Source organism: Mus musculus, chromosome 4 (assembly GCF_000001635.26).
Source record: "Mus musculus strain C57BL/6J chromosome 4, GRCm38.p6 C57BL/6J".
NCBI classification, from domain to species: domain Eukaryota; kingdom Metazoa; phylum Chordata; class Mammalia; order Rodentia; family Muridae; genus Mus; species Mus musculus.
Window position 1 is genome coordinate 107,253,562 of NC_000070.6, and position 27,301 is coordinate 107,280,862.

At 41.1% G+C, this 27,301-nt stretch overlaps 1 protein-coding gene across 6 annotated transcripts in view; it reads left to right on the plus strand.

Annotated features, from left to right (window-relative positions):
* Window positions 1-31: 31 nt before the first annotated feature.
* Window positions 32-27,301, plus strand: part of Hspb11 (heat shock protein family B (small), member 11) — a 30,905-nt gene continuing 3,635 nt past the window's right edge. Inside the window, exons 1-6 of one of the 6 annotated variants that reach the window (XM_030253825.1) lie at window positions 32-166; window positions 8,906-9,018; window positions 20,052-20,158; window positions 21,662-21,730; window positions 24,366-24,409; window positions 26,164-26,276. In XM_030253825.1, coding sequence (XP_030109685.1) covers window positions 8,921-9,018; window positions 20,052-20,158; window positions 21,662-21,730; window positions 24,366-24,409; window positions 26,164-26,276 — 431 coding nt within the window. In that variant the 5' untranslated portion in view covers window positions 32-166; window positions 8,906-8,920. Of the gene's footprint in view, window positions 167-221; window positions 435-8,905; window positions 9,019-9,927; window positions 11,219-20,051; window positions 20,159-21,661; window positions 21,731-24,365; window positions 24,410-26,163; window positions 26,378-27,301 lie in introns of those variants that run through there. The other 5 variants (NM_001355460.1, XM_006503424.3, NM_028394.3 and 2 more) reach the window with 5 other exon arrangements.

Consider the following 27,301-nt stretch of genomic DNA (forward strand, 5'->3'; position numbering starts at 1 on the left):
GGCGGGGCCGGGAGTGGGTTGGGACAGCCGAGCTGAGAAAGCCGGGCGGTCGCAGGAAGGGTGAAAGGGGCGGGGCGGGGCCGTGCGTGTGCGTGCCCGCGCGAGGGCATGTCCCCCGAGATCTCTTGGAGGCCCCCCCACCTCCCCGAGGCAATGCAATGTAAAGGTAGTCCTGAGGAAAGACGCGCAAGTGAGGTGGCGCTTCTAGGCGGAGCCCCTGCCAGGAGAGGGCGGGGCGGGGCTGCGCAGGGCGCGCGCCTGGGAACTCCTCTGAGGCTGAGGCGGGGCGGGAGCGAAGCGAAGCGAGGCGGGGCGGGGCCAGGGCCGGGCGGGGCGTGACGGGCGGGGATCGCGAGCGGACCCGGTCCTTTCGCGGAGCTACCCAAGGCCCAGGCGAGCGGGTCCGTGCAGCACGGTGGGCGGGCACCGAAGAGGTGGGAGCCCGGTGGCGAGGCCGGCGGAGGGTTGCGGGCGGGAAGGAACCGGTTGTGAGGAGACGCGCGGCGGGTGACCGCGGGTGGAGCAGCGATGTCGCTGGGAGAGAACAGAGTGATTAGGGCCTGGCCTCTCTCTAGGCCCCCCTCCCCAAGAACTTTTAGTGCCCTGAAATGATGCTTTGACCCTCAGAAGGAAGAACAATTACAAATGACAGTTAATATGCCAAACGTAACACATTATCAGCACGGTCCAACCTCAAACAGGAATAATATTTAAAGTCAATGTGGGTGCATTTACGTTATTTGAAATTATTTGAGTCTTGGAGGTGAGAGGACTGTGTCCGGGCTGCCATTATGGGAGAAAGAGAATGACCGGTTTTAAATTTACACCAGAGCTACCAGTGGATGCTGTAGGAAAGGATTTGGGGCAGGCAGATGTAAGAGCACACAGACCCAAAGGTGCTGGTCAAGGAGAAAATCAACCCAGGACGTGACCCAGAGGTTTTCTGAAAGAAGTACCAGAAAGGGCTACACTGTATATTTAAAGAGAAAATCAATGGCCCTGGGAAAGGGTAGGGAATCCACCGTCCCTGTCTGTAAAACCCAGAAGGATGGATGGTGTCCTAGAGCCTACTACCACTTTGGTAGAGAGTCCCTGAGGGTATTCATCCTCGCTTAGATCAAGCATTGCCTCTCAAACCTCCATCTTGGAGCTGTGTGGAAACATGTCTGCTGGGTGGTTTTATGGGTTTCTTGGGATTGGTTTGCCTCTTTCTCATTAACTGCAACAAAACCTTAATGAAAGCCAAATCTCTGCCCCTGGTTTTAAAGAACAGATATTGGTAGTTCAGGTATATTCATTTTTTATTAAAGTGCTTTATATTCACTGTATTAAAGTGCTTGTTTGCTTTTTCCTTAGATCATTTAAGAATAAGGTAAAAAAAAACCTGAAAATTTGAAGAGAACACACTGTATCTTATTCATCTACTATATACATAGATATGAGAACATTTCCCTAGATGGTAACTCTTTTATTTATTTTGGTTTTTTGAGAGCAGGTCTATTCTAGCCCAGGAAAACCTTAAACTCACTTCTAATCCTCCAGCCTTGACCTACACAGTATATGGGGCATCACCCCTGACTTGTAATTTTTTTGAAAATGTATTATGCTCCCTTATACATTATTTATCCACATGAGATATATATCCTGTATTTACCTGTTTTGAGACATTCACACCAATTTTGATAGTAAAACTAGAAAATATAAAAACACCACAATTTTGTCAACCTTTTGCAGGGGATGTACATCTTTAATGTATGCATAACTGGAGGGGGCACTGGAAGTTTTAAAAAATGTTTATTACATTTATTCATTTGGAGGAGCATGCTTATGAGTTGGTTTTTTTTTTTTTTAATCTGCCCCGAACAGTATGGACCTTAATCATGTCTTTGAGAGGTTCTGAACTGAGCACCGTACTCTAGGTGTGAATCACATTGTTAGCACCCAGCCACTAGTTGTGTGTGTGTGTGTGTGTGTGTGTGTGTGTGTGTGTGATCAGCTTGCTGTATCAGCATTATAAGTGCCTGGGCCCTTAGTACCCGTGGACCCCTTACTGATGGAATGTGCTACCTCTTTAACTTCTTAAGTTGCGTTTTTATTGGCTGTTGGGTATCAGGCCTGGGGCCCATGCCTGCCCAGTGTCACTTTCCCATTGTCTACACCTTCAGCCTAACTTTTAGTAAATCTAAAATAATACTTTTTTTTTTTTTAAATAACACTTTTAAATTTTACCTTTGGGCCAGTCTTGTCTTAGTCTTGTCTTATGTTGATTTTTGTCATGGACTAAACAAGTTAAATTTTAATACATCTAGATCAAGGGTCATAAAAGGCCAAACAATATTTTAGGCTTTATAGTCTGTGACAGCTACTCAGTTCTGCCATACAAAGGCAGCCATAGACAATATGTAAATTGATGGATATAACCTTGTGCCAATGAAACTGTTCTATCTTGTTCACTTTCTCTCCCTTTCTTTTTGCCTCTCTCCCTCTCCTTCATTGAACCCAGGGTCATGAACATGCTAAGCACAGGCTATACAACTGTATTATACGCCCCTGCCCCTCCAGCATTTCTTTTGAGGGCCAGTTCTATTACTTAGCATATAAGCTGACATCTCAGCTTTGTCATGTCTACAGAATTGATAAGCACACTTCTTATGCCCATATTTAACAATGATGTTATTTCAAATACCTTTATTTAATTCTGCTCCCCGCTTCCTTTGACAATAGGATCTTATTCTGTAGCTGAGGATGGCCTGGAGTTTACTATGTAGCCCAGGCTCCCTGCCCACTTGTGATAATCTTGCTTTTAGTCTCCTACATGCTTTGATTATAGATCTGTACCACTATGCCAAGCCACATAAGTTTTGGATGGGATTATAGCTCAACAGTAGATCATGTGCCTAGCATTCTGAAAGCCCTGGGTTTAGTTCTTAGCGCTATAAAAATAAATTCAAATTTTAAGAAGTGCCGAATAGTACATGTTCATTTTGTTTTGCTAATAATCATTCTCTGAGTGTAGCTATTCAAAGAGCTATAAGTAATTGTTGAAGTATTGTCTGTTATTCAGCCTATATTTTCCTGGCCCAAAGTGTATCTTGAAAATATTTGTTAAAATTTTCAGAAACAAACATGTTCCTAATTGGTAGAAACTCCAAGGAGGAAAAAAAGAAAGTTACTTTGGTATAATTTGATAGTTAATGTTATTATTACCTTCAATTTTAGCTTGTGTCCACATTTTCAATTTGTAATAAACTAAGAGTTTTGTTTGTAATTAGCATCTAGGTCCATCAGCATGTATGTGTATATGTGTGTGTGTCTGTGTGTGTATACACACACAGACACACACACATACACATATACATACATACATATATGTTCTCCATTTTCCTCATTTTTTTTTCTTTTTTTTGAGACAGGGTTTCTCTGTGTAGCCCTGGCTGTCCTGGAACTCACTCTGTAGACCAGGCTGGCCTTGAACTCAGAAATCCACCTGCCTCTGCCTCCTGAGTGCTGGGATTAAAGGCATGTGCCACCACGCCCGGCTTTTTTTTTTTTTTTTTTAAGATTTATTTACTTTATTTATGAGTACACTATCACTGTCTTCAGACACACCAGAAGATGCCATCAGATCCCATTACAGATGGTTGTGAGCCACCATGTGGTTGTTGGGAATTGAACTCAAGACTTCTGGAAGAACAGTTGGTGCTCTTAACCACTGAGACATCTCTCCAGCCCCATTTTCCTCATCTTTAAGAATTAGCAATATTTATCCAATACCAGTTCTCTGGTGTCAGTAGTATAAAGGTTGTAGTTAGATTAGTTAAGAAAAATATACACAGAAATGTTAGAACATGTCTCTCACAGTATAACTACAGCTTTCAGTACTCTTGATACTGCTTTGAAGTATAATGGAGAGTGAACTTTTTTGTTAATATAAAAAAACCAAAAAGAAATGGAATAAAAATTGTCATAATTAACCTAAGGCCTACAAGATGCTCAGCGGGGAAAGTGTCTGGTATACAAACCTGGGCCATTTGAGTTTGGTCCCCAGAACCCAAGGTGGAAGACGAGAACTGACTGACTCTTCAGAGTTGTCCTCAAAGTTTCCCAGTCACCACAAAATTTACACCTACAGAAGCATCATAATACACACTCAGAAATAATAGTAAATACAATTATTAAAAAGTATTTAAATTATAAAAATGATTCAAGAACTACAAATTTTGGAATTTAAAAAAATGGCTCTAGAGCTGGGCTGGGTGGCACACAGGTACACACCTGTGATGCTAGCGCTGGGGAGGCTGAGGCAGAAGAATCACTGGTTTGAGGCCAGCATTATAAACATGGTGACAACTTGTCTTAAAAAACAAATAAACAAAAAACTAGGCCCTATAAACACTTAACCAGGTATGGATCAAAAAACCTCTCTCTCTCTCTCTTTCTCTCTCTCTCTCTTTCTGTGTGTGTGTGTGTGTGTGTGTGTGTGTGTGTACACTTGCACAAGTTCAAAGCCAGCTTAGGCTAAATAAAAAGACCCTATTTAGGAAGAAAGAAAGAAAGAAAGAAAGAAAGAAGAAAAACAAAGTGTATTGTATTCTATCATTTGCTTTCAGTCTGTGTCTTTATAAAAAGAGAGTGAGTCTCAAAAATATTATTTGGTTGACTTTCAAGTCCAGTCTAATAAGCTAGTACTTAGTTTATTAATGGTAAGTGGAAGGATACTGTATTTATGTTTAAATCTGTGTTCCTGCTCTTTTAGTATAGTCAAATGTTTTTCTGGTATTGCATTTTTTTTTCTCCCCTGTTGGCTTTTCTCCTAGTCTGTTTGTGTTTCTGTAATAAAATACTTGAAGCTGGGTGACTTGTAAAGAAAGTAGGTTTGTTTAACACACTATTCTGGAGAGCCAAGAGCTTGCTAACATCTGCTTGGTGTGGGTAAGGGTCTCATAGGTGATAGGTAGCATGTAGGGGAAAAGAGATGTCACAAGGCCAGAGGTGGAGCTGGGCGGTGGTGGCACACACCTTTAATCCCAGCACTTGGGAGGCAGAGGCAGGTGGATTTCTGAGTTCGAGGTCAGCCTGGTCTACAAAGCGAGTTCCAGGACAGCCAGGGCTACACAGAGAAACCCTGTCTCGGAAAAAAACAAACAAACAAACAAAAAAAAAAACCCAAGGCCAGAGGTGGAAGGAAGCAGGAGAGCGGGAAATGAATCCACTCCTATAAAGGCAGCCTACTCTCTGAGACCCATGTTAGCAGTCACTTTAAGAGGACTGCATTGTGACCTATTCACCTCCCAATAGGTTTCATCTCTTAAATGGCCCACCACCTTCCACTATAGATATAGTAGAGTCCAAACTCCCACCATTTGAACCAAAGAAGCCTTCTGTCTTTATTTGTTGGTTTTATCTTTATTGGTTACTGTACAATCCTAAGATTGTGACATGAATCCTTAACATCCTGGTGTTTCTCTTTGCCTGTCTTTGTCTGGTTTTGCAGTCCTGGGATCTAACCCCAGCCATTGTGCATATTGGGCACCCCTCCTCCATGAGTAAAGTGCACCCCTGGAGGATCAGTGTTTGCAGAGATACGTTACTGTGGTTCTTTCTCTGACTGCTTTGCCTTTTTTTTTTTTTTCAGCAACAGACTAATCGTGCCTAAGTAGAATCTTCAATGTGTTTGTTCAATTTAAATTTCAGTGTTATTTGCAGTTGTAAATTTATATTTTAGATTTTGGGAAAATGTTAATCATCTTTCTTTATATTTTTCTCCTGCACTATTCAGTTTCTCTCTCCTAGATGTCAATTCTGATTGTGCACATTTCAGACTGATTGATATTATTTTATAGGTCTTATGTTCTGTCCACTTATTTATTTTTTAAGATAATTTATTTTTATTTTCTGTGAATATGCATTTTTGCCTGCATGTCTGTGTACCATATACATGTATGTTTTCTGGGGATTGAACTCACATTAGGCATGGCTGGAAGCGCCCTTCCTGCCTGAGCCATCTTGCTACTCCACTGATCTTTGATTAGTGCTAAATTCTATCTGATGTTTAGCCTAGCTAACTTTTTTTTTTTTTAACTTTACATAACTGTAGTTTTCAATTCAATTCTGAATTTCTGTGTTGTTCTTTTGGGTTTTCATTTCTCTTGTAAAACTCACTTTCTGTTCACCCATTTTGTCTGTGTCCTTACTAAATTATTTCTATATAGGAATCTTTGTATCTTCTGATATAAGCTAGCGCATGGGTACCACCAGCACCCAAGTCATCTGCTGAGGTGCTTCTAACCTTGCTTGATTCAGTGTCTTCAACAGAAGGTGGAGTAAACAGGTCATTTTTTACCCTAGAGAGTTCAGATCTTTCACATTTTTTTCCCTTTGTTTAGGGGATGGCATAAGGGACAAATCGGTTCTGCTTCTTTAGACCATGTTGCAATTGTAAATACGTTTAATTTACTTCTTACTTCAAATAATTAAGCAGTAAGCTTAGTTTCTCCTCCGTTTTGTGTGTCCCTTCTGTACACAAGACCAAAGAAACCTTCCTTTGCTTTGCAGCTAGCAGCAGCTTCCTGTGGGGCTTCACAGGAGCCTGTTTCTGTGATCTCATCTCAGGTGACATGCATGGGGGCTGTGCTGCAGCTGCACCTAACTGTACTTAACGTACATACGACATGATAAATCTCATAAACACAGTGAGGGAAAGAGGCCAGATACAGATAAGCCTGAACTGTGATTCCATGTACTTGAAACTTAGGCAGACTCCACCCACAGTGTTAGAAAGAGAACCACTGCTCCTTGTGGGGAGGAAGAAAGGTAGTAATTGGGAAAGGATGAGGAAGACTTTTCACAAGCTCTAATGTTTCTTTACCTTAATGGGTTTGATTTGTAAAGTTTTATTGAATACATTGCTTGTGGTCTGGTCCCTTTTTTATGTGTGTGTTATAGTTCAGTAGGCAACTCTTGCATCAAAACCAAATAAAGCTCAAACCAAGTATGGTGGGACATATCTATAATCCTAGCAGTCAGAAGGTTGAGGCAGGAGAATTAGAGTTGAGATAATAGCAAGAACCTGTTTCAAAACAAAGTTAAAAAAGAAAAAAATCAAGCATAGATTGGGAGAAGACATTTATAAAGACACATAAAATAGAATTTGTATGTAGACTATTGCTAAGATTTTTTCGTATGTGTGTGTGTAGAATTTGTATGTAGACTATTGCTAAGATTTTTTCGTGTGTGTGTGTGTGTGTGTGTGTGTGTGTGTGTGTAGTTGTGAGTTGCCCAGTGTAGGTGCTAGGAACTGAACTCTGATCCCTGGAACCCATGTAAAAAAGCCAGATGGCATGTGCTAGTCAGCTCAGTGCTGGAAGGTACCAATAAGCAACCCTGTCTCAAGGGAGGTACACACATGCACACACACGCACACGCACACACATGTACACATCCCCCCAATCTGGTTACTATGCATCTATCTGCATCAGAACAGGTATGTAAAGCAGAGGATAAGATCTGAGAAACTTTTCTGTTTTACCTTCTAATAGCCTCTATACTGGAGCTCAATAAGTTCCTTCAGCAGAGATGACCAGGTGACTAGTTCAGAATTTCTTTTAAAGAATTATTTATTTTGGCTGGGCAGTGGTGGCGCACGCCTTTAATCCCAGCACTTGGGAGGCAGAGGCAGGCAGATTTCTGAGTTCAAGACCAGCTTGGTCTAGCAGGGTGAGTTCCAGGACAGCTGGAGCTATACAGAGGAACCCTGTCTCAAAAACAAACAAAGAAAGAAGAATTATTTATTTTATGTATATAAGTATACTGTAGCTGTGTCAGACACACCAGAAGAGGGCATTGGATTCCTACTACAAATGGTTGTGAGCCACCATGTGGTTGCTGGGGATTGAACTCAGGACCACTTAACCACTGAGTCATCTCTTCAACCCATAGTTCAGATTTTTTTTTTTGTTTTTGTTTTTTGTTTTTTAAAGACAGGGTTTCTCTGTGTAGCCTTGGCTGTCCTGGAACTTGCTCTGTAGACCAGGCTGGCCTTGAACTCAGAAATCCCAGAATTTTTAAGTAAGGTTATCACTTTCCTTATCTCATGTTTCTATTCAGAAAATGATGACTGCTGCTGTTACAGATCCCTGTAATTTTAGCTGTTGGAGAGACTAACGGAGGGGGATCACATGAGCCTGGGAGTTCTGAGGACAGCATGGCTAACAAAGCAAAACTCATCTCAGAAAAGCAACTAAAAGCAGAGTGTCAGATGTAAATGAGCCTGGGGTGGTGGGCAGACCTGAGACCCCAACTCACAGGGAGTAGACCAGAAAGATCCTGAATAGGAGAGACCTTGTATTTGCTACCACCCCTAAAATGCAGCCAGGTGTGCATGCTTATGCTTGTAGAGGCCAGAAGATAACTGTAAGCTCTAGGCCAGCCTAGGCTAGTAGTGGTTTTTAGACCATCTTGGGCTACAGAGTGACCCAGACTGGGAAACAAAAACCCTAAAAGTAAACATTGTTGATACTTGGATTGATAAGCGTATAGATACTCACAAAATACCTGTTTTTAGCCTCCAAACTTAAAAAAAAATACAGCTATAAACAGTAAGTCACCCATAATTTATGTCACCATACCTGTTATCTAATTACTGAGGGTTTTAATTTTAGAAGTGGAATAATGATGTCAGTTCAAGTAATCAAAGACATTTCGTGGAACATAGCAATGGAAATGATCATATTTTATAGGTCATCCCAGAGAGAGAGCAGAAGTTTGCGGAAACAAAAGTGCAAGTCCCTCCCACATTTTGAATAGCTTGGTGGTTAAACTGTGTGCTAGGCAACAGCCTTGCTTTGCCTTCTGTTGAGAATCAAGAGTTTGCCTTTTTATTACTGTATGTTTATAAAAATTGCAGGCTAACCATTTTGAAATGAGGAAAGTGGATCTCTGCTCAGTCACTGAAGGGACAGAAGTGATTCTGGCCACATCGAGTGATGAAAAGCACCCACCTGAAAACATCATTGATGGGTAAGCGGGCCTCTTCCTTCTGTCCTGATTCCAGGGTTATGTTAGGTCAGGGAGCCCCTATTTCATAGTAACTGATACTGTGAAGCAGTTTAATAAGTATTTAGTGAGCTAGATGGCTTCATAATATCTATTTGTGGAGTCATTATTGAACTAATTTTTTTGTAAATACATTTTTTATCTTTGTGCAAATAGGTTCGATTTTTAAAAATTTTATTCTTTTTCACTGCTGGAAATTAGACCAGGGCCCTCCCATGGTAGACAAGTATTCTACAATCATGCTGTTTCCCCAGCTTTTGCTTTTTTTTTTTTTAATTGTAATTTGGGTTTTCTAAGTCGGGGTCTTAACTGTGTAACCTAGATTTGTCTTAGATTCAAATCCTCCTGTCTCAGAGTCTAGAAGTGTAGTGATATTATACCATTTCAACTTTGCAAAGAGACGTACATGTGTGTTCTAAGATTTATTCCTTTTCATTTTACATATACTAGTGTTTTGCTCATATGTATGTATATGTACCATATGTGTGCAATGCCAAGGACAGAGAGGACACCAGATCCCCTAGAACTGGAGTTACAGATGGTTGTGAACTGCCATGTGGTGCCAGGAACTCAAGCCAGGTCTTCTACAAGAGCTGACAGTGCTCTTAACTGTTGAGCCATCTCTTCAGGCCATAAATAGGTTTTAAAAGGTGTTTTAACAAGACAAAAAACAAGACAGCAACTTCATTTTATGGAAGAGTAAGATTTAATATCTGGTTTTGGTTTAATTCTAGATTTTTTTAGAAATACAAGTATATAGCCGTGGTCACTTCCTGTGTACTGTTTGCTTGCTTGCTGGTCTAAGCGGTATCTCTGCTGAGCTGAATGCCTCACTTCTTGCCCCTCCTGCATCCATCGTGTGCTTCATTCCAGTCCTGCTTGGCGAGGACGTAGAGGGAAGTCGTATTCTCAGACCTTTCATTCCAAGAAGAGTGGCCAATGGAGAACACACCACTTTTGTTTATTTCTAATTTTTATTTTATATGTGGGTTTTGCCTACATGTATGGCTGTGCGGATATGTTCAGTACCTAGAAAGGCCAGAAGAGGATGTCAGATCCCCTTGGCTGGAGTTTAGACCTCTGTGAGCCACTGTCTGGCTTCTGGATCTTCTGGGAGAGTAGCCAGTACTCTCTCTAGACTAAGAACACCTCTTTTAAATAGTTCTGGCTTATTATTCTTAAATCCTTTCAATTTGTGTACATACCCACACTGGACTGGTGGAATCAGATCATTTTAGAGCTGAAAGGATTTATTAGAGTATCTTTAGTTTAGACTTGGAGGAAGACAGGTGGACTCATTAAACACTGTTTAATTATTGAGGCAGAGCCAGTTGTAAGATGGAGATGTTATAAGCCTCCATATTCTATTGTGCTTAGATGAGATCTTGACAATGAAGGTCAGTTGCTGCTCCTCTCTCACACCTTCCCCTCAGGTGTGGGGGCTTTGCTAGACTCCAGGAACATTAGATTTTAGTCTCTATTATGAAATTGGATGATTTGATTTTTGTTTCTTTTTTTTTTGTAATTGTTTATCTGTAATAATATGTCCTCTCTCAGGAATTCTTAGAAATGTGAATTAGAAATCAGCCTGGGCTTTGCTTATCTTTGACTTTATAGAATCTTGAACTGTTTGTTGACTAGGTTTTTGATTTAGAATACAAATATTTGTTAAACTTGGCTAATGTTAAAAAGCATGCGGGCAGGGGTCCATCCCATAATCAGCCACCAAGCGCAGACACTATTGCATACGCCAGCAAGATTTTGCTGAAGGGACCCTGATATAGCTGTCTCTTGTGAGGCTAAGCCAGTGCCTGGCAAACACAGAAGTGGATGATCACAGTCAGCTATTGGATGGAACACAGGGCCCCCAATGGAGGAGCTAGAGAAAGTACCCAAGGAGCTGAAGGGGGTCTGCAACCCTATAGGTGGAACAACAATATGAACTAACCAGTACCCCCAGAGCTCGTGTCTCTAGCTGCATATGTAGCAGAAGATGGCTTAGTCGGCCATCACTGGGAAGAGAGGCCCCTTGGTCTTACAAACTTTATATGCCCTAATACAGGGGAAACACCAGGGCCAAGAAGTGGGATTGGGTGGATAGCGGAGCGGGGGTGGGGAGGGTATAGGGGACTTTTGGGATAGCATTTGAAATGTAAATAAAAAATTGGAGGAAAAAAATGGAAAAATTAAAAAAAAAACATGAGGGTGCATACACACACACACACATGTGACTGCAAATTTGTTTAGGACTTTTACAATTTAGGAAGTAGTAAGCATACATAAAAACGGTTGTCAACTATGCATGGTGTTTCATACCTATAATCTTATGTTATTGGGAGGCTGAGGAAGGAGGAGAATTGCCTTGAATTCAAGGCTAGTCTACACTGCAGAATGAGACCCTGTCTCAAAAAAAGCAAGGGGAGGCAGTAAAGAGAGGTCTCAGAAGTTTAGAGTACTTGCTGCTCTTGGAGAGGACTAGAGTGTTGTTCTTAGCATCTGCCTCAGACTGGACTCAGTTGGTCCTTCAACCCGTGGGAGAATGTCGGTGGGGTGACAAACAGACACAAACACCAGAGAGAGTGTTGGATCTGTGTGTAATTTCTCAAAGTGAGCATCAGACTTATATTACAGAAGAAAACAAGGAAGTTTAGTGATACATTGAGGTCATCAAAGGTACATGAGGTTACCTGATGCAAAAATGACTCTTTATACAAAACAGAGGAATGCATACATAAAAGGGAACAGGAACCATGCAGTGTTTACAACTGGGATAAAAAAATCAGTGTTTACAACTGGGATGAAAAAGAGCCCCACCTAAGGTCAGTTTATTCTTAGAAGCCAGGGGCAAGGACATAGTTATTCCACCTTTTACCTAGGCCATTGTAAATTTCTATATATGGGAGTGACTCAGCTGTTTTTCTAAGTATTTACTCTAGTTCCTTCTTAGACCACAACCTTCCTTCTTCCTAGGCCATTGTAAATTCCTGCGCATAGGAGTTATTCTAAGTTTACTTTGTAGAACTAGCCCTGAGATTTCTAGGTCTTTTTTAGTAAATTGTAATGCCGGATTTCTTTCACTATCTACACTGGAGGCATTTCGTCTGAATGAATAAATTTAAAACTCGAGGTCAGCTCAATGATTTCCTAGGATATTGGAACAGTGGTGGAGGTCAATCTAACTTAGCGATATGTCAAATCATTCCTTGGAGGCACTTATAATAAAATAATACTGAAAGCACACATATCTGTTCACCGACTAACACAAGGACAAGTTTGGAGCATTCATGCTACCGGATACCAAGGATCCAGGAGACTAAATTTCCATGAAACTCTTTGCCTCAGAACTGTGTCCAAGCTTTTGGGTCTGTCACTGGCGTGGGTGTAGCAAGCATCCACATTAGATGGCTCACAACCTGTAACTCCAGCTCCAAGGGATCTAAGACCCTCGTCTGACCTCTGGGCACCTGCATACATGCAGCATAAACACACACACACTTGAGCACATGGACTCATACACATACGCATAAATACAGTAACTAAACTTGTTTTAAAAGTATTTTTGGCTGGGCAATGGTGGTGTACGCCCTTAATCCCATTTCTTAGGAGGCAGAGGCAGGTGGAGCTCTATAAGTTCATAGCCAGCCTTGTCTATAGAGTCAGGTCCAGGACAGCCTGTTTTCAACATTAATAAAAAGGGTACCAAAGGTAAAATGGTTTGTTAAAAATAATACAAATAAACGAATGATAGAATCAACTAACATGCATGTTTTCTAACTCTCACTAAAGGGTTCTATATAACACAAATGTAAGGCTTGAATAAAAAACTTAATACCTGCCTTTGCCTGTGTCATAATTCCTGTGAAAGGCAAGTAATAGTTATTTATCCCATGACTTGGTATAGAAAAATTAGTGTACATATACACAGAACTGCAGAACTTTGTCTTTAAGTTGTTCATTTAGAATAGAGAACTTTCCAGAATGCCCTTCACTCCAGTTGGAGATCATTTTCCTAAGGCAAGATCAGGACCTCCTCCCTTTCTAACGCCTTTAATTAAAAAGAGTTACTTGTGTGTGAGTATTTTCTGCAGGTATGAATGTGTATCTTGTGCATGCCTGATGCCCATGGAGGCCAGAAGACCGCATCAGATCCCCTGAAATTAGAGTTACAGGAAATTGTGAGCTGCAGTGCGGGTACTGGGAACTGAACCTAGGTCCTCTGAATGAGAAGTCAGCTCTCTTAACTGCTGAGCCGTCCATTCAGCCACAGGAATTTTTGATCTCTGTAGTCCTAGCGAACACAAACAGGCTTTATATAGGCATTAAAATTATTTTATGCTCAGAGGTTGTTTTATATAATTGGAAATAGCTACAGAGTTACTTGGAGAAAATGGTGCTGTAAATGTATTCCCACAGTAAGGATTATCGTATGCCCCTGCTGCATACTTTAAATTTCCTTAGAGGTTAGTTGTACTGTTTTTTTGTTATTGTTTGTTTGTCTGTATTGTTATTTTGAAATAGTCTCATGTGGTCAGGCTGGCGTGGAACCACTATATAGCCAAAGATGACCTGGAGCTCCTGGTCTTTCTGCCTCTTCCCCAAGTCTGGAGATTACACTTGGCTAGAAAGAAGGAGTCAAAAGAATGTGTTTATTTCTCCTGACCCCACCTTTGTCCTCTGTACCTAGTATGCCAGTGAAAAGGGAGGACAGAAACTCCACAGAGAAAACAACAAAGCTAGGTGTGAGATATCTCATACCTGGAACCCCAGCATTTGGAAGACTGAGACAGCAGGGGTTCATCAAAGCTGGAGGCCAGCCTAGGCAATTTTGTAAGATATTGTTTCAAATTAAAAAAAAAAAAAGATAGGACTATAATTGCACACATGTGATCTGAGCTCAGTTCCCAGTACATATTCACCCACCCCGTGCTTTGAAAAAGATGTGGTCCTTTTTGCAAGTACATTGAATACTATAGTTGAGTCATATAAATAGAATCATATATATATATATTGTGGTTTGAGCTCTTTTAAAAACAGGATGTCAGTAGCTGAAGCAATTTACTGTGTAGCCCAGGCCAGCCTCAAACCCACAGCAATCCTCCTGCCTTAGCCTTCTAAATGCTAGAGTTATAGATGTGTATCACCATGCCTGTCTCACATGAGATCTATTGCTTATTGGTTTTGATTTTTTTTTTAATTTATGAGTATGGCTGCTTTGCCCATATACCCCATATATTCCTGGTACCCACAGAGTCTAGAATATGGTATCAGATCCCCTGGCACTGGCGTTATAGATGCTTGTTGTGAGCCATCATGTAGGTACTGGGAATCAAACTCCAGTCCTTTGCAAGAATAGCCAGTACTCTTTACCTCCGAGCCATCTCTCCAGCCCCTTTGTGTGTGTGTGTGTGTGTGTGTGTGTGTGTGTGTGTGTGTGTGTGTGTGTGTGTTTATGACAAAGTCTAAGTGTGGGGCTGACTGGCCTGCAACTCTTGGTGGAAATCTGACTGGCCTTGGACTTGCCAGGATCCTTCCATCTTGGCATGAACCATCACACCACACAGAGCCTGTACGCTGCTGTGAGGTTCCTTCCACTTACATGATTTAAGGTTCCTCCGTTTTGTAGTAAATATTACTACTATTTTTTTAGATTTATTTATTTATATGAGCACACTATAGCCATCTTCAGATATTCCAGAAGTAGGCATTGGATCTCATTACAGATAGTTGTGAGCCACCATGTGGTTGCTGGGAATTGAACTCAGGACCTCTGGAAGATCAGTCAGTGCTCTTAACCTCGGAGCCATCTCTCCAGTCCCATATTACTACTATTTTTCTTATTGTCAAATATTCAAATACATTGATAGAACACATAGTACTTGTGCATTTTTAACTTGAAAGACATTTCTACTTTTCCAATTTTACTTAAAAACACCAGCTTAGGGCTCGTGAGATGACTTTGCAGGCATGGAAACCTGCCTGACCATCTGAGTTTGAATGCCAGAATCCACAGTAGAAGGAGAGAACTGAGTCCTGAAAAGTTGCCCTCTGACTTCCACTTAAGGGCCACAGTTTACAATAATACCTTGCTCTCACACACACATACTAATACTAATAGCAATAACAGCAATAATAATACAGACAATAAGGAAATTCAATATAAAGAGAAAGTATGCATTAGCTTACAGATCTAAAACCTCAGGAATCCTCAAGCTGGGTAAATATAAAGACTATGTCCCAGCAAACACTGAAAAAGAAAGAAATGTGTAAACAGCTAGAGAGAAAGGCTAGCGATTTGCTGAGGCACAGCAGTGCTGATGATATCAGGCCTGCTGAGTAGAGAGAGCTCCTAGGCAGTGTAGTGTCTGACAGATGCTGAACAGAACATGCAAATAGACACAAAACTGTCAACCCAGAATTCTTTCTCTTGCTAAAACATACTTCCAAAGTAAAGATATTTTATTTGTTACAGGTAAACTTGCATGGCAAAAAATATTAAATGAACTTTGCAATTAGAAGAAGTATAGTACCAGAGGAAAACTCAAACCTATATGAAATGTACTAGTAATAGTAAATATTTGGATAACTGTAAATGACTATATTTTTCTGAGTTTCTTTAGAGATAGCTAATCACTTTATGATTTAAAAACATTATATTGTGAGATTAACTATATGTAAAATATGTGACAATAGCATAAACTTGAGGTTCTGGGTGGTTTGACTATCACAAAGCTCTCTCTTTTCCCCCTTTCCTACTTTTTCATGTGTTTGTGTGTACTGTGTATGTGGTAGTTTGAATAAGAGTGGCCCTCATAAGCACATATATTGAACACTTGGTCCCCAGTTGGAGGAACTGTTTGGGAAGAATTAGGAGGTATGGCCTTGTTGGAGGAGGTGTGTTACTGAGGGTGGGCTTTGAGGGTTCAAAGCCCACACCATTGCTAGATAGCTCTTTGCCGCTAAGGATGTAAGCTCTCATCTTCTTCCATGCCATGCGTGACTGCCTGCTGCCATGCTCCCTGACATGATGGTCATAGCTAAATCTCTAGAACTGTGAGTCCCCAAGTTTTATTTTTTTATATATTGCGTTGGTCATGGTATTTATCACAGCAATTAAAAAGTAACAAAGATAGTGTACATGAATGTGTGTGTGTGTGTTTCTCTGTGTATGGGTGTCTGCGGAGGCCTGAGGTTGATATCTGGAATCTTCCCCTATTAATTGTTCTTCCACTTAATTCATTGAGGTGAGGTTTCTCAGTAAAATGCAGCGCTCACCAATGATTCAGCTGGTCTTGCTAGCCAGCTTGGTTTGGGCATCTTTTGGTTTTGACTTCTGAGGCTGGAATTATGGGAAAGCTGCTGTGTCTACCTGGCATTGATAGTTCGAGAGAGCCAGACTGTCTCCCTTGCTGTCGTGGTAAGAACTTTAGCTGCTGACCCATCTCCCCAGTCCCACAAGGTACTAATACAGTAACTTTGGGAATAACCACTATAACACTTTTAAAAACAAACAAACAAAAAGAGCCACCCTGATGTCATGGTGTTTACCTGTAACCCTTACCTGAGAGCCTGAGATAGGAGGACCAAAATTTGAGGCTAGCTTAAACTATGTAACAAGACCCTTCTAAGAAGTGGGAGGTGGTGGAGCATGGCAGCTCTGCAAACTTTTAATCCCAGTGCTTGGGAGGCAGAGGCAGGTTGATCTCTGTGAATTTGAGGCCAGCCTGGTCTACAGAGTGAGTTCCAGGCCATCAGAGATACACAGTGAAAACTGTCTTCAAAAAAACAAAAAAACCCAACTCTTTCTTTTTGTGTGTTGCTATGTCACCCAGACTGAGAAAGATCCAGAAACTTCATGGCCATGACTGTATGTGTCAGTCAGCATTAGAAGCAGCCAGGAGGCCAGGGTAGTACTGATAACATGCATCACCACAGGATCAACTTTGACAAATACCATCCAGGTGACTTGGGAGTTAGTATGAGGCGTTACCACTTAAAGAAGGACCAGATCTGTGACCAACCCTCAGCCTGAATAAGCTTTGGACATTGGTCACTGAGAATTGGTCAGTAAGTCGGTAACCGCTGCCTAAAGAAGACTGGAGCTATTCCAGTCACTGATGTAATATGATCCTGATACCGCAAAGTTCTGGGGAAGAGAAAGTTCCCTAAGCCGCCTGTCATCATGGAAGCCACATGCTTCAGAAAAGGAGCTCAGGAGATTAAGAGTGTTGGGGGTTTCTGTGTCCTGAAGGCTTGAAGCCACATACATTAATTAAATGCTAACTATCTTTAAAACAAAAAAACCTAAGGGGTCAGAGATACGGCTCAGTACATAAAGGTACATGCTACCAAGTATAGTGGCTTGAGCTCAGTCCTTGAGACACACACAGTGAAGGAATAGTGGCTCCTGATAGTTGTTCCTTTCCCTTCCTCTTCCCATGTGTGCCATGGAAGTATACGCACACACGCGCGCGCGCGCGCACACACACACACAAGAAACTAATCAAAAATATAACATGTCAATAGGTGGAAAATGAGTGAGTGAGAAATGATCTTCCTTACAAACTATATATTTGAAAGAGACTTAATTACATTCATAATAAGTAGGAGATAAGACAGAAGATTACTAGAAATAAAGGGATATTTTATACTATTAGAGGGTCGGTTACTTAGGAAGTTACATTTCTACATGTATGAGACCTAATAATCAATTTTTAAAATTTGTAAGAGCAAAACTGAAAGATGAAAGAAATCTACAGTTGGGTATTTTAAGACTGTCCTCGCAATAAAGGTAGAGCAACATGAGCTGGTAAAGATTCAGATGAGCTGTAGAGTGTTATCCAATATCTTGATGAATTGACCTGAAATACTGGCATCAGAGGTGGCGTATTAATCAAGTGCACATTGAATTTCCCTGAATTTCCCTGAATAGGTCCCATCAGACTCAGAGAACTGAAATCTGAAGAGAGTGTTCTTAGCTGGGAATGGTCGCTCCCACCTGAGATCTCAGGACTTAGAAAGCCTCCGAGCCCCACGGGGAGGCCTTGTCTCAAAAAGGGAAAAAATAAAAGCACCATGAAGTTTCAACTTGGGAATTTAGAAAAAAGGAACAAACTAAATGCAAAGAAAGTGGGAAATATAACAGGGCTGGGGATCAGGTGGTGAGCTGCTTGCTGAGCATACACGAAGCCCTGTGTGTGAGGTCCAGCGCCAGTCTGAAATCCTAGTTCTCAGAGGTGAGGCAGGAGAGTCCCAAGCTCAGGGCCAGCATAGCTACACATGGAGACTGTTTCAGCAAGCAAGCAGAGGTACAGAATGTGTAAATATCCAGTACTAAAAAGAAAGAAACTATATTAATAGTCTAAAAGAGTAGCCATTACATTATAAATAACAACACTAAACTAATACATTTAGCAATTTAAGAGGAAAGGGACACATCCCCAAATCACCTAAGCTGTAGAAATGGCACAAGGTTGTGTTGGAGAAATGATGGCTCAGCAGTCAAGTGCACTGGCTGCGCTTCCAGAGGACCCTGGTTCAATTCCCAGCAACCACATGGTGGCTCACAACCATCTGTACCAAGATCTGACCTCTTCTGTGGTGTCTGAAGACAGCTACAGTGTGCATATTATAATAGTAAATAAATCTTTTTTTAAAAAGTAAATTTCCCTTAGTGAGGCTGGAAATGTAGCTCAGTTGATAAAACACTTGCCTACATGTATGAAGCCCAGGTTTACATCCAGTTCCCAGAATGGTAAATGATTGAGTACGGTGCATACATGTGATCCCAGCACCTGGGAGTGGGAGCGATGTGGAAGCAGGAGGATGAAAGGCTCAAGGTCCTCCTCAGAAACACAGCAAGTTCTCAGCCTGCCTGAGCAACCTAGTGAGATCCTGCTGTGTGTGTGTGTGTGTGTGTGTGTGTGTGTGTGTGAGAGAGAGAGAGAGAGAGAGAGAGAGAGAGAGAGAGAGAGAGAGAGAGAGAGAAAGCCCAGGGTGTAGCTCAGCAGTACAACCCTTGCCTAGCACATACTACACCCTAAGCCACTCCCCAGGACTGAAAAAAACCTGCAAAGGAATGCATGGCCCATGGTGATGGAAATCAAACAGTTGTTGGCTCAGAGATAGAGAAATTGTCTGGAAGAAAGATAAGAGAATTTCTGGACTCATGGAAATGTTCTGTATCCTCATTGGGGTATTGGTCACCCTAGTGAATCGTGAGATATTTGAAACTTCATTTTTTTTTCAGCAAACATTGTTTATATACTACTATGAGTCCCCTGCTATAATAGTTATTAGGGACATAAAAATAGAGAAACGCAAGTATCTGAGCCTGTAGGGGACATCAAAGCAGAGTGGGCACAAATGCTCTGAAGCAAGTAGAGTGCATCTGCTGAGTTAGAGAAGGGACCATAAACCTTCACAAAAGGCAGAAGGACTTTGGGGTCAAGAGAGCTCATTGTCTGATATAGGTATAGACGTGTGTGTCTGATGTAAGTGTAGACGTGTGTCTGATGATGTGTTTGAGAGCCTCAAGCAGCTGGCTGTGGAAGCAGTGATGGGGGATGTTGTAAGGTGGGACGAAAGAGGCTGGGCTGATCGTCACTAGGGGACTGCTGAAGCCTTTTAGATGGGAGGGCATCAGCTCTCTTTCAGGATTTTACAAGAGAATATTTGTCAGTTAAGAAAAAGTACTAGCCGGGCGTGGTGGCACACGCCTTTAATCCCAGCACTTGGGAGGCAGAGGCAGGAGGATTTCTGAGTTCGAGGCCAGCCTGGTCTACAGAGTGAATTCCAGGACAGTCAGGGCTATATAGAGAAACCCTGTCTCAAAAAAACAAAAGAAAAAAAAAAGTACTAAAGTTGAAATTATAGGCAAAACTAAATTAGAAAGGGGTTGTAAAATAAAACAGCTTGTTTTTAATATTTATTCATTATAACATTGTGATTATGGTTTTTATATCTGTCTATTCCCTTTCTTCCTCTAAAATTAACACTAGGAATCCGGAAACCTTTTGGACCACCACAGGCATGTTTCCCCAGGAGTTCATTATTTGTTTTCACAAACACGTAAAGATTGAAAAGCTTGTGATACAAAGTTACTTGGGTAAGCAAATCACACATTAATTTTTTATTCTCCTTTAATTTTTCCGTAGGCAGAGGACACATGTACACTTTTGGCAGGAGACTAGTTTTTCCTTACAGCATGGGATCCAGTTTTATTACAGAAATGGGAGGGTGGCGAGTCTGCGCTAACTGCCTTCAGCACAATTAGTCCTCTTAAGTTGCAAACCCTTCCAAAGCACATCATAATTTCCATGCAGCTTGCTGTGTGAACGTCTTTGGCAGAAGACTATGAGTAATGCAAGAAGCTGGCTTGCCCAAATACTGAGTTCTATGACATCCTCATCCTAGGTTCATTTAGCCTGTAGTTCTCAGAGTCTTGCTGTAAATCTGATAACCCCAGTTATTCTCATTAGATAGTTTTGATCCTTCCATTGCTAGTGACATTTCCTGGAGATTACAAGTGGAATCTCCTCTTGGAACATAAAGCCCTGTCTGTGATAAAGTATATCAGAGTCATGGCAGGAAACAGAATAGATCCCAGATGTTTCAAGTGAAGAGACTTTATTAACAAATCTACTTATAAAATCCTGGCCTGGGCTGCAAGAATGAATAAGCGATAATTGGGTCTCAGAAGCCAGCTACAGCAGGGAGCCATGGCTGTCCTAAGACAAGGAAAGGAAAGTGTTACCAGAGCCCTGGGGGTGGGGACTGGGGGCTTGGGGAGGGGGTAGATGTACAGTGAGGCCTGGCCTGCAGGGCTACATACAGTCTTGAAGGGAAAGGACCATCAAAGACATGGCACGAAGCAGGACAGAGTGTAGATAAAAGATTCTGGTCTCACTTCTCTGTCCTGGGATCTTCTGGTGCCTGCCTTCCCCTGGCCATCCCCAAAAAAAAGTGAGTTGGTAAATTAGTCTAGGAGATATAATTTGTAGGAGTCGGCTCCTCCAGACTAGGACAGAAAAGAGAAGGATAGTTCTGGAGGTCATGTGGGGACAAGGGAAAAAACGCTGTGCAGCAGGAAGATGCATGCGTGGTATGCTTCTGTCATTCATTACCAAGGCCCTAGACAGCGCCCGTGTGTAAACTCTTGTTCTGGCATTTACTGGCTCTAGTTTACTGGACACCATTCCTGTCAGAAAAGCCTGTGTCCTCATCAGGAAAGTAGCTTAATAATACCTTTCTCATAAAGGCTTCAGCCAGGAATATGAACAAATATGCCTGACTCATAGCATGTTCTCCATAAAGACCATGGTTACTAGTAGTATCACAGCCAGTATGTAAATACTCCAGATCATAGCCAGATTCAGAAAAGCACTACTAGATGTGTGCTGTGTAGTGATAAATACTAACAAGGCTACCATTATACAGTGTTATGCTTTACTGTAGGATTTGTGGGAAAACAGTCATAGCTTTCAGGATTCCTGGTGCCAGTACTTGGTGTTGTCAGTCCGGGCAGCAGAGAAAAGAAGTTCAGACACAACAACATAGAATTAAATCGCTAATTAACATTTGTGTTTACTCTGTTTATTTACAATGCTAGTGCGGACTTTGAGGATTGAAAAGACCACATCTAAAGAGCCATTGGATTTTGAGCAGTGGGTTGAAAAAGGTGTGTATTCATTTCTCCAGTACTGTTCTGAGCACGAGGGAGTGGATAAATGCCTGGTCTCTGCCTTTGTGCTAGCAGTTCAACTGCATTTTGGTAAATAAAAGGTGACTCTAATGAGTCTTTAGCACACATAACGCCTAGAAAAACACACATTTGTGCAGTTACCGTCACAAGCTGCTTATGTAACATTTTCAAAATTTTAGGATCATTCTTATCAAAAATAGAGATGATACATTTAAGGCTTTTGTGAGCTAGTGGCTTATATATGACAAGCAAACAAATATTAGCTTTATACCTTTCCTTCCAGATTAATGATAGTGTTTAAGAATTAACTAGCTGGGCATGGTGGCGCACGCCTTTGATCCCAGCACTTGGGAGGCAGAGACAGGCTGATTTCTGAGTTCGAGGCCAGCCTGGTCTACAAAGTGAGTTTCAGCACAGCCAAGACTATACAGAGAAACCCTGTCTCGAAAAAAAAAAAAAAAAAAAAAAAAAAGAACTGAGCTGGGTATGGTGGCACATGTCCTTAGTCCCAGAATTCAGAAGACAGAAGCAGGGGGAATCTCTTGAGTTTGAGGCCAGCTTGATCTACATAGATTATTCTAGGCTTGCTGTCACTACATAGTGAGTCTCTGTTTTTTTTTTTTGTTTGTTTGTTTGTTATTTAATCAATCTTTTTATAAATAACCCACTGTCCTCCAGTTAAGCACACACATAATTAGTTCATGTGTCTATCTCCTTTTCTTAGCAAGTCCTGTGAAAACAGGAGAAAAATAAAAAGGCATAAAACTATAAGGAGAAAAAAATATATAAACCTAGTGAATCAGACAAATGTAGATGAATAAGTTTTATGCCAGAGGGACGTCCTGAGCTTCCAGAACACAGCAGATTAGGTTGAAACCTAGTGCCTTCCAAGGAGAATAGCAAGAAGTAAGCTAACTTATTTCATGCAACTCCAGAAAGGCCTAGAATCTGAGAGCAGCAGGCGACGTGGAGTATGAATAAGGTGTGGATGACTGCTTTATAATACCTTATTTAAGCACACTGTTCATGAAGTTAGATCAGAAAGTGGGTACTGATTTCAGAAACTTAGATTTCTACTTACCGTGACACAAACTAAAATGACAAAATGTAACTAATAGAATACAGCCATATTATAATTCCAAGAAAAGCAACCTAAATTTAAATTTTAATGTGTATGAATGTTTTGTCTGTATGTCTATGAATCTATGCACCACATTCATGCCCAGGGCCTACAGAGGTAAGCATCAGATCCCCTGGAACTGAAGTTACAGATAATTGTGAAGTGCTATATGGGTTCTAGGAACTGAACCCAGGTTCTCTAGCAAAGCAGTCAGTGCTCTTCACTACTGAGCCATCTCTGCAGTCCCTCACTCCCAACCTCCACTACTGCTTTTTTTTTTTTTTTTACAGTATAGAATAGAGTTTATTTAGGGCATGGGGAGGGGAGTTAAGAGGGTAGTAGACGCAGAGAAAGGCAGTGAGAAGGAGAGAGTAGAGAAGTAGAGGCTGTCCATGAATATGTGGAGAGAGGGGGAAGGTAATGGGGAGAGGGGGAGCAAGGGGACAAGAGGCAAGAGAGCAAGAGTAAGAGCCACTATTGCTTTTTATACAGGTTTGTATTCTGTATGTAGCCTAGGCTGGCCTAGAACTTAGAATCAATCTTTCTGCCTCAGTCTCCTGAGTGCTGGGATTTGGGTGTGTACACCATAGCAGCCAGGAAATGGAGAACATGGCTGAAGGAGGCATGGGAAAGCAGGGTAATAGTACTGTCTAAGGAAAGCGTCAGCAAGCAGGGAAGTGCTCCAGAGTCTCACTTCCTAAAGACTTCCTCTTTTGGGTAGCTTTAGAAATTCTGTGCATTATTTGATATAAATTCATATCAAAAGGTACTATATTAACTAAATAATTCATGTTTCTGAAGGAATACTTAAAGTAATTCATGGCTAAATAAGCTAATCTGTTATGCAAATACCATTATGCAAATAGTAAACTTGGGTACAAGAAGATAGCATGTCACAGGCCATTTTACATCACGGTGAAATTTCCATGTAGGAAAAATGGCTTCTTATATAAAAGTCTTTTAGGAGCTTGATTAATAAAAGGGAGGAGCTTGGGGGCTGGAGAGATAGCTCAATGGCTTAGAGCACCGGACGCTCTTCAAAAAGTCCAGAGTTCAATTCCCAGTAAGCACAAGGTAACTTACAGTCATCTCTAATGAGATGTGATGTCCTCTTCTGGTGTGCAGGTATAAATGCAGACAGAGCACTTGTGTACATACAATAAAGAAAGAAATCATTTTTAAAAATGGAGGACTTTCTGCATTTTATCAATTTCTTACTTTTTTCTTTAGTATAATTTCTTTAGTAATATTTCTTTGTATAATTTACATTTGCATTGTCTTATTTATAATCACTAGAAATATTTTATAGCTCATTTTAAAAACCTTTAAGGCAAATGTCTTATCAAATTCCAACCCCCAAATAATGATAATTCACTTAAATCTAGACTTAACAATAGTTTGCCAAATAATTACATTTTTCTGAGCACAAATTTCCATGGCTTTCTTCATATATTTGAGCATTAACCTATTTCTATTACATTTATGCTTTAGATTTAGTACACACAGAGGGGCAGCTTCAAAATGAAGAAATTGTGGTAAGTGTATATACTTTATAGAGATAAGATTATCTCTAGTGAGCCTAATTAAGATTTTAAAGTTTCCCAGTATGAATTATTCATGAATAGCCTCATGGTATTAGCAGTTCTTTGCCTATTCAACCATTAAAGATTATTCTCAATAATATTATAAGCAATATGTATTATTAATTAGGCTCTTTGAAAAAAAACTAATCCTGGAGAAAGTGGCTACATGGATAAACCAGAAGTGAATGCTTTTGTTTGTTTTATTTTGCTCAGTGATTTGTTTTAAGTATCTGGTTACGTTGTTTTATTTGACTCTGTAGGCCGGTTAGAATAGGACACAGGGCTGAGCTGTCAGAGTTGGATGGTAATTAAGCGTGAAAGGACAAGAGAGGCTTAGATAAGGGGAATTAGAGCATAGGATCAGCTACAAACCGGAGAGCTGGAGTGGAAAGAAACCAGGGGTTTCTGACAGCGTTCCACTGGGCTCTGCTTGTCAAGCGGACTGAATGCCCACGGACAGGGAAGCTGCTGCTTCATCAGGAGTCGGTCTCTGCCAGTTTGCCATGCCCTAGTTTTAGACAAGTAAAATTCTCCAAGTGTCTTTAGCTGCCAGTGTTGGTATACAGCTCTTCTCCATGACAGTTTGTGGCTTTGCACCTTCCAGGAGCTGTTGTGAAATCAGCATTTCAAAGACTCCTCAGAGGGAGGGGAGAACTCAGTCCACTTGTAGTACAAGTGTTAAGACTTGAGTTCCCTCTTCATCACACACGTGTAAACCCAGTGCTGGGAGGCAAGGTCTTTGGGGCTTGCTGGTATACACACACCCACAGACACAGACACACAGACACACAGACACACACACACACACACACACATACTAGAAACTCCATTAGAAATGTTTGAATCCCACAATTCACTTTTCTCCCACTAAATTTCCTCCAGTGGGGAGCCCAGTAGGGTTTCCCCCCAAAAAAAATTATACTGAATTGCTTCTGCATTCTTTGATATTGTGTTGAGGATTCGATAGGGAGAGTGATACAACATTTGGAAAGTAGTAAGGCCAAATAGGAGGCGGGAAGCTCCTCAGACATTTATTACTGATCGTTGACCGCCTCCATTTGTTCTTCTAGCTGCTGACCATAGAGCTCAGGTAGCACAACAGAAATGTGTAGAAAGCTTTGTATCCTCTTCTAAACTTCATATTATATCCCGAGATTTATAATTATGTTTTAAGGTACTGCTTACCTATTTACACATATTTAAGCTAATGTATGTTCTCTGTCATCACAAGCAGTGACAGTGGACATTAATTAGCACATTCTATGCACATTATGACCTTCACCTTCTTCATTATTCTCTAGGAATAAATTTCATGGGATGGAATTACTCAGGACAAGAGCATAAGCATGTTATGGCTTTTTATGTCTATTGCCAAATTACTTTCCAGGAAAATTATATAAATGTGAGAAAATATTATATAAATATTTTTAGGGTAGTATATTCCAAGGCATTATTAACTGATGGAAACTGTTTAGCGTGAACAGTTCTTTACAGAGACACCAAGAGTGACAGATACCATGTTGAATCACTCTCAGATTCACTGCAATGATGCTGGCTGGCCTCTGAACACTCTTGCCTTATATCTTGTAACATGCTAGAAAAATGACTTTTCATCAAAGCCTTTGTTTTGCCAAATGCTTGTTAATAGTTTGCTAGGATTGCTAAAAACATCCATATTGATTCTTTTTTTTTTTTTTCTTTTACAGGCACGAGATGGCTACGCCACTTTCTTGAGATTCATTATTGTCTCAGCATTTGATCATTTTGCATCTGTGCACAGCATTTCTGCAGAGGGACTAACAGTCTCAAGTCTTCCTTAGTAATTACAACAAAATGCTCTGAACTACTTTTAAAATATATTTATTGAAATACAAAGCTATCTTTGATATGTTTACTATTAAATAGATTTGTATCACTCTGATTCCATTTTTTTTATATAAAGGAAGAATGTGTTTATTTCTCCTTTACCTACTCAACGTATATATTACCTGATATAGTGGCATTATAGCGTGAGGTGACCTTGGGCGTTGCAAAGCATTAAGCCATGAAACTGTCCACACTGTTAAGTTTGTTTCTAGGCTTTTACAGCACACAATCAGAATGGAGTAGCGTCACTTGAGCTCTGCTTTGGGGTCTGGGTGGGAGTAGGTGAAGCACCTACCATCCTCAGGTATGAGATGCCGGGGTTTCTGATCTATGTTTCCTGGCAAGGTCTGCTGCCCCACAGGAACTCTTAACAGAACAAAGACAACTTCCCCTGAACAAGGAGAGACTGAAACTGCAGCTGTGGCTCTCCCATTGCTCTTCCTTTTGCAAGCCTTCTCACTTCGTAGCAGGTTTGGACTTGATAGTTTCTGTGAACTAAGTGAAGTATAAGCTAGCTCCTGCTTAGTTCCAAACCAGCCCAAAATGTCCTGGCGGAAGCAACAGCTTCACTTCCCAATCCTGGAGCATTGCTCTTGGCTTATTCCTGATTGACTGATTTCTCTGGTCAGCTGGCATCTTAGTCTCGGTAACAAAGGTTTGTTGGACCTAGGTGGCCTCAAGCAGGGATAGTTCTCAGAGCCAGGAAGAGCCTTCAGTGGTCTACCCTGAGCCTCTTTGTTATTCTGAAGAGAACCGAGAGGGAGAAAAGCCCAAGTGCAAGCATGTTTACAGTCTGCCCTGATTTCCAGGTCATGGCACATAGGGAAGGCCAGTGTCACAATACAAGTCTACCCAAGAGCAAGAGCATAAGAGGTGTGGGAGTGGGGGCTGTTGATGCTACAGTCCTTAGTTTCCCCTGCTGTGGCACTGTGTGACGCACAGAGAAGCCTGTGAGATAACGCTGGCCAAAACTACTGA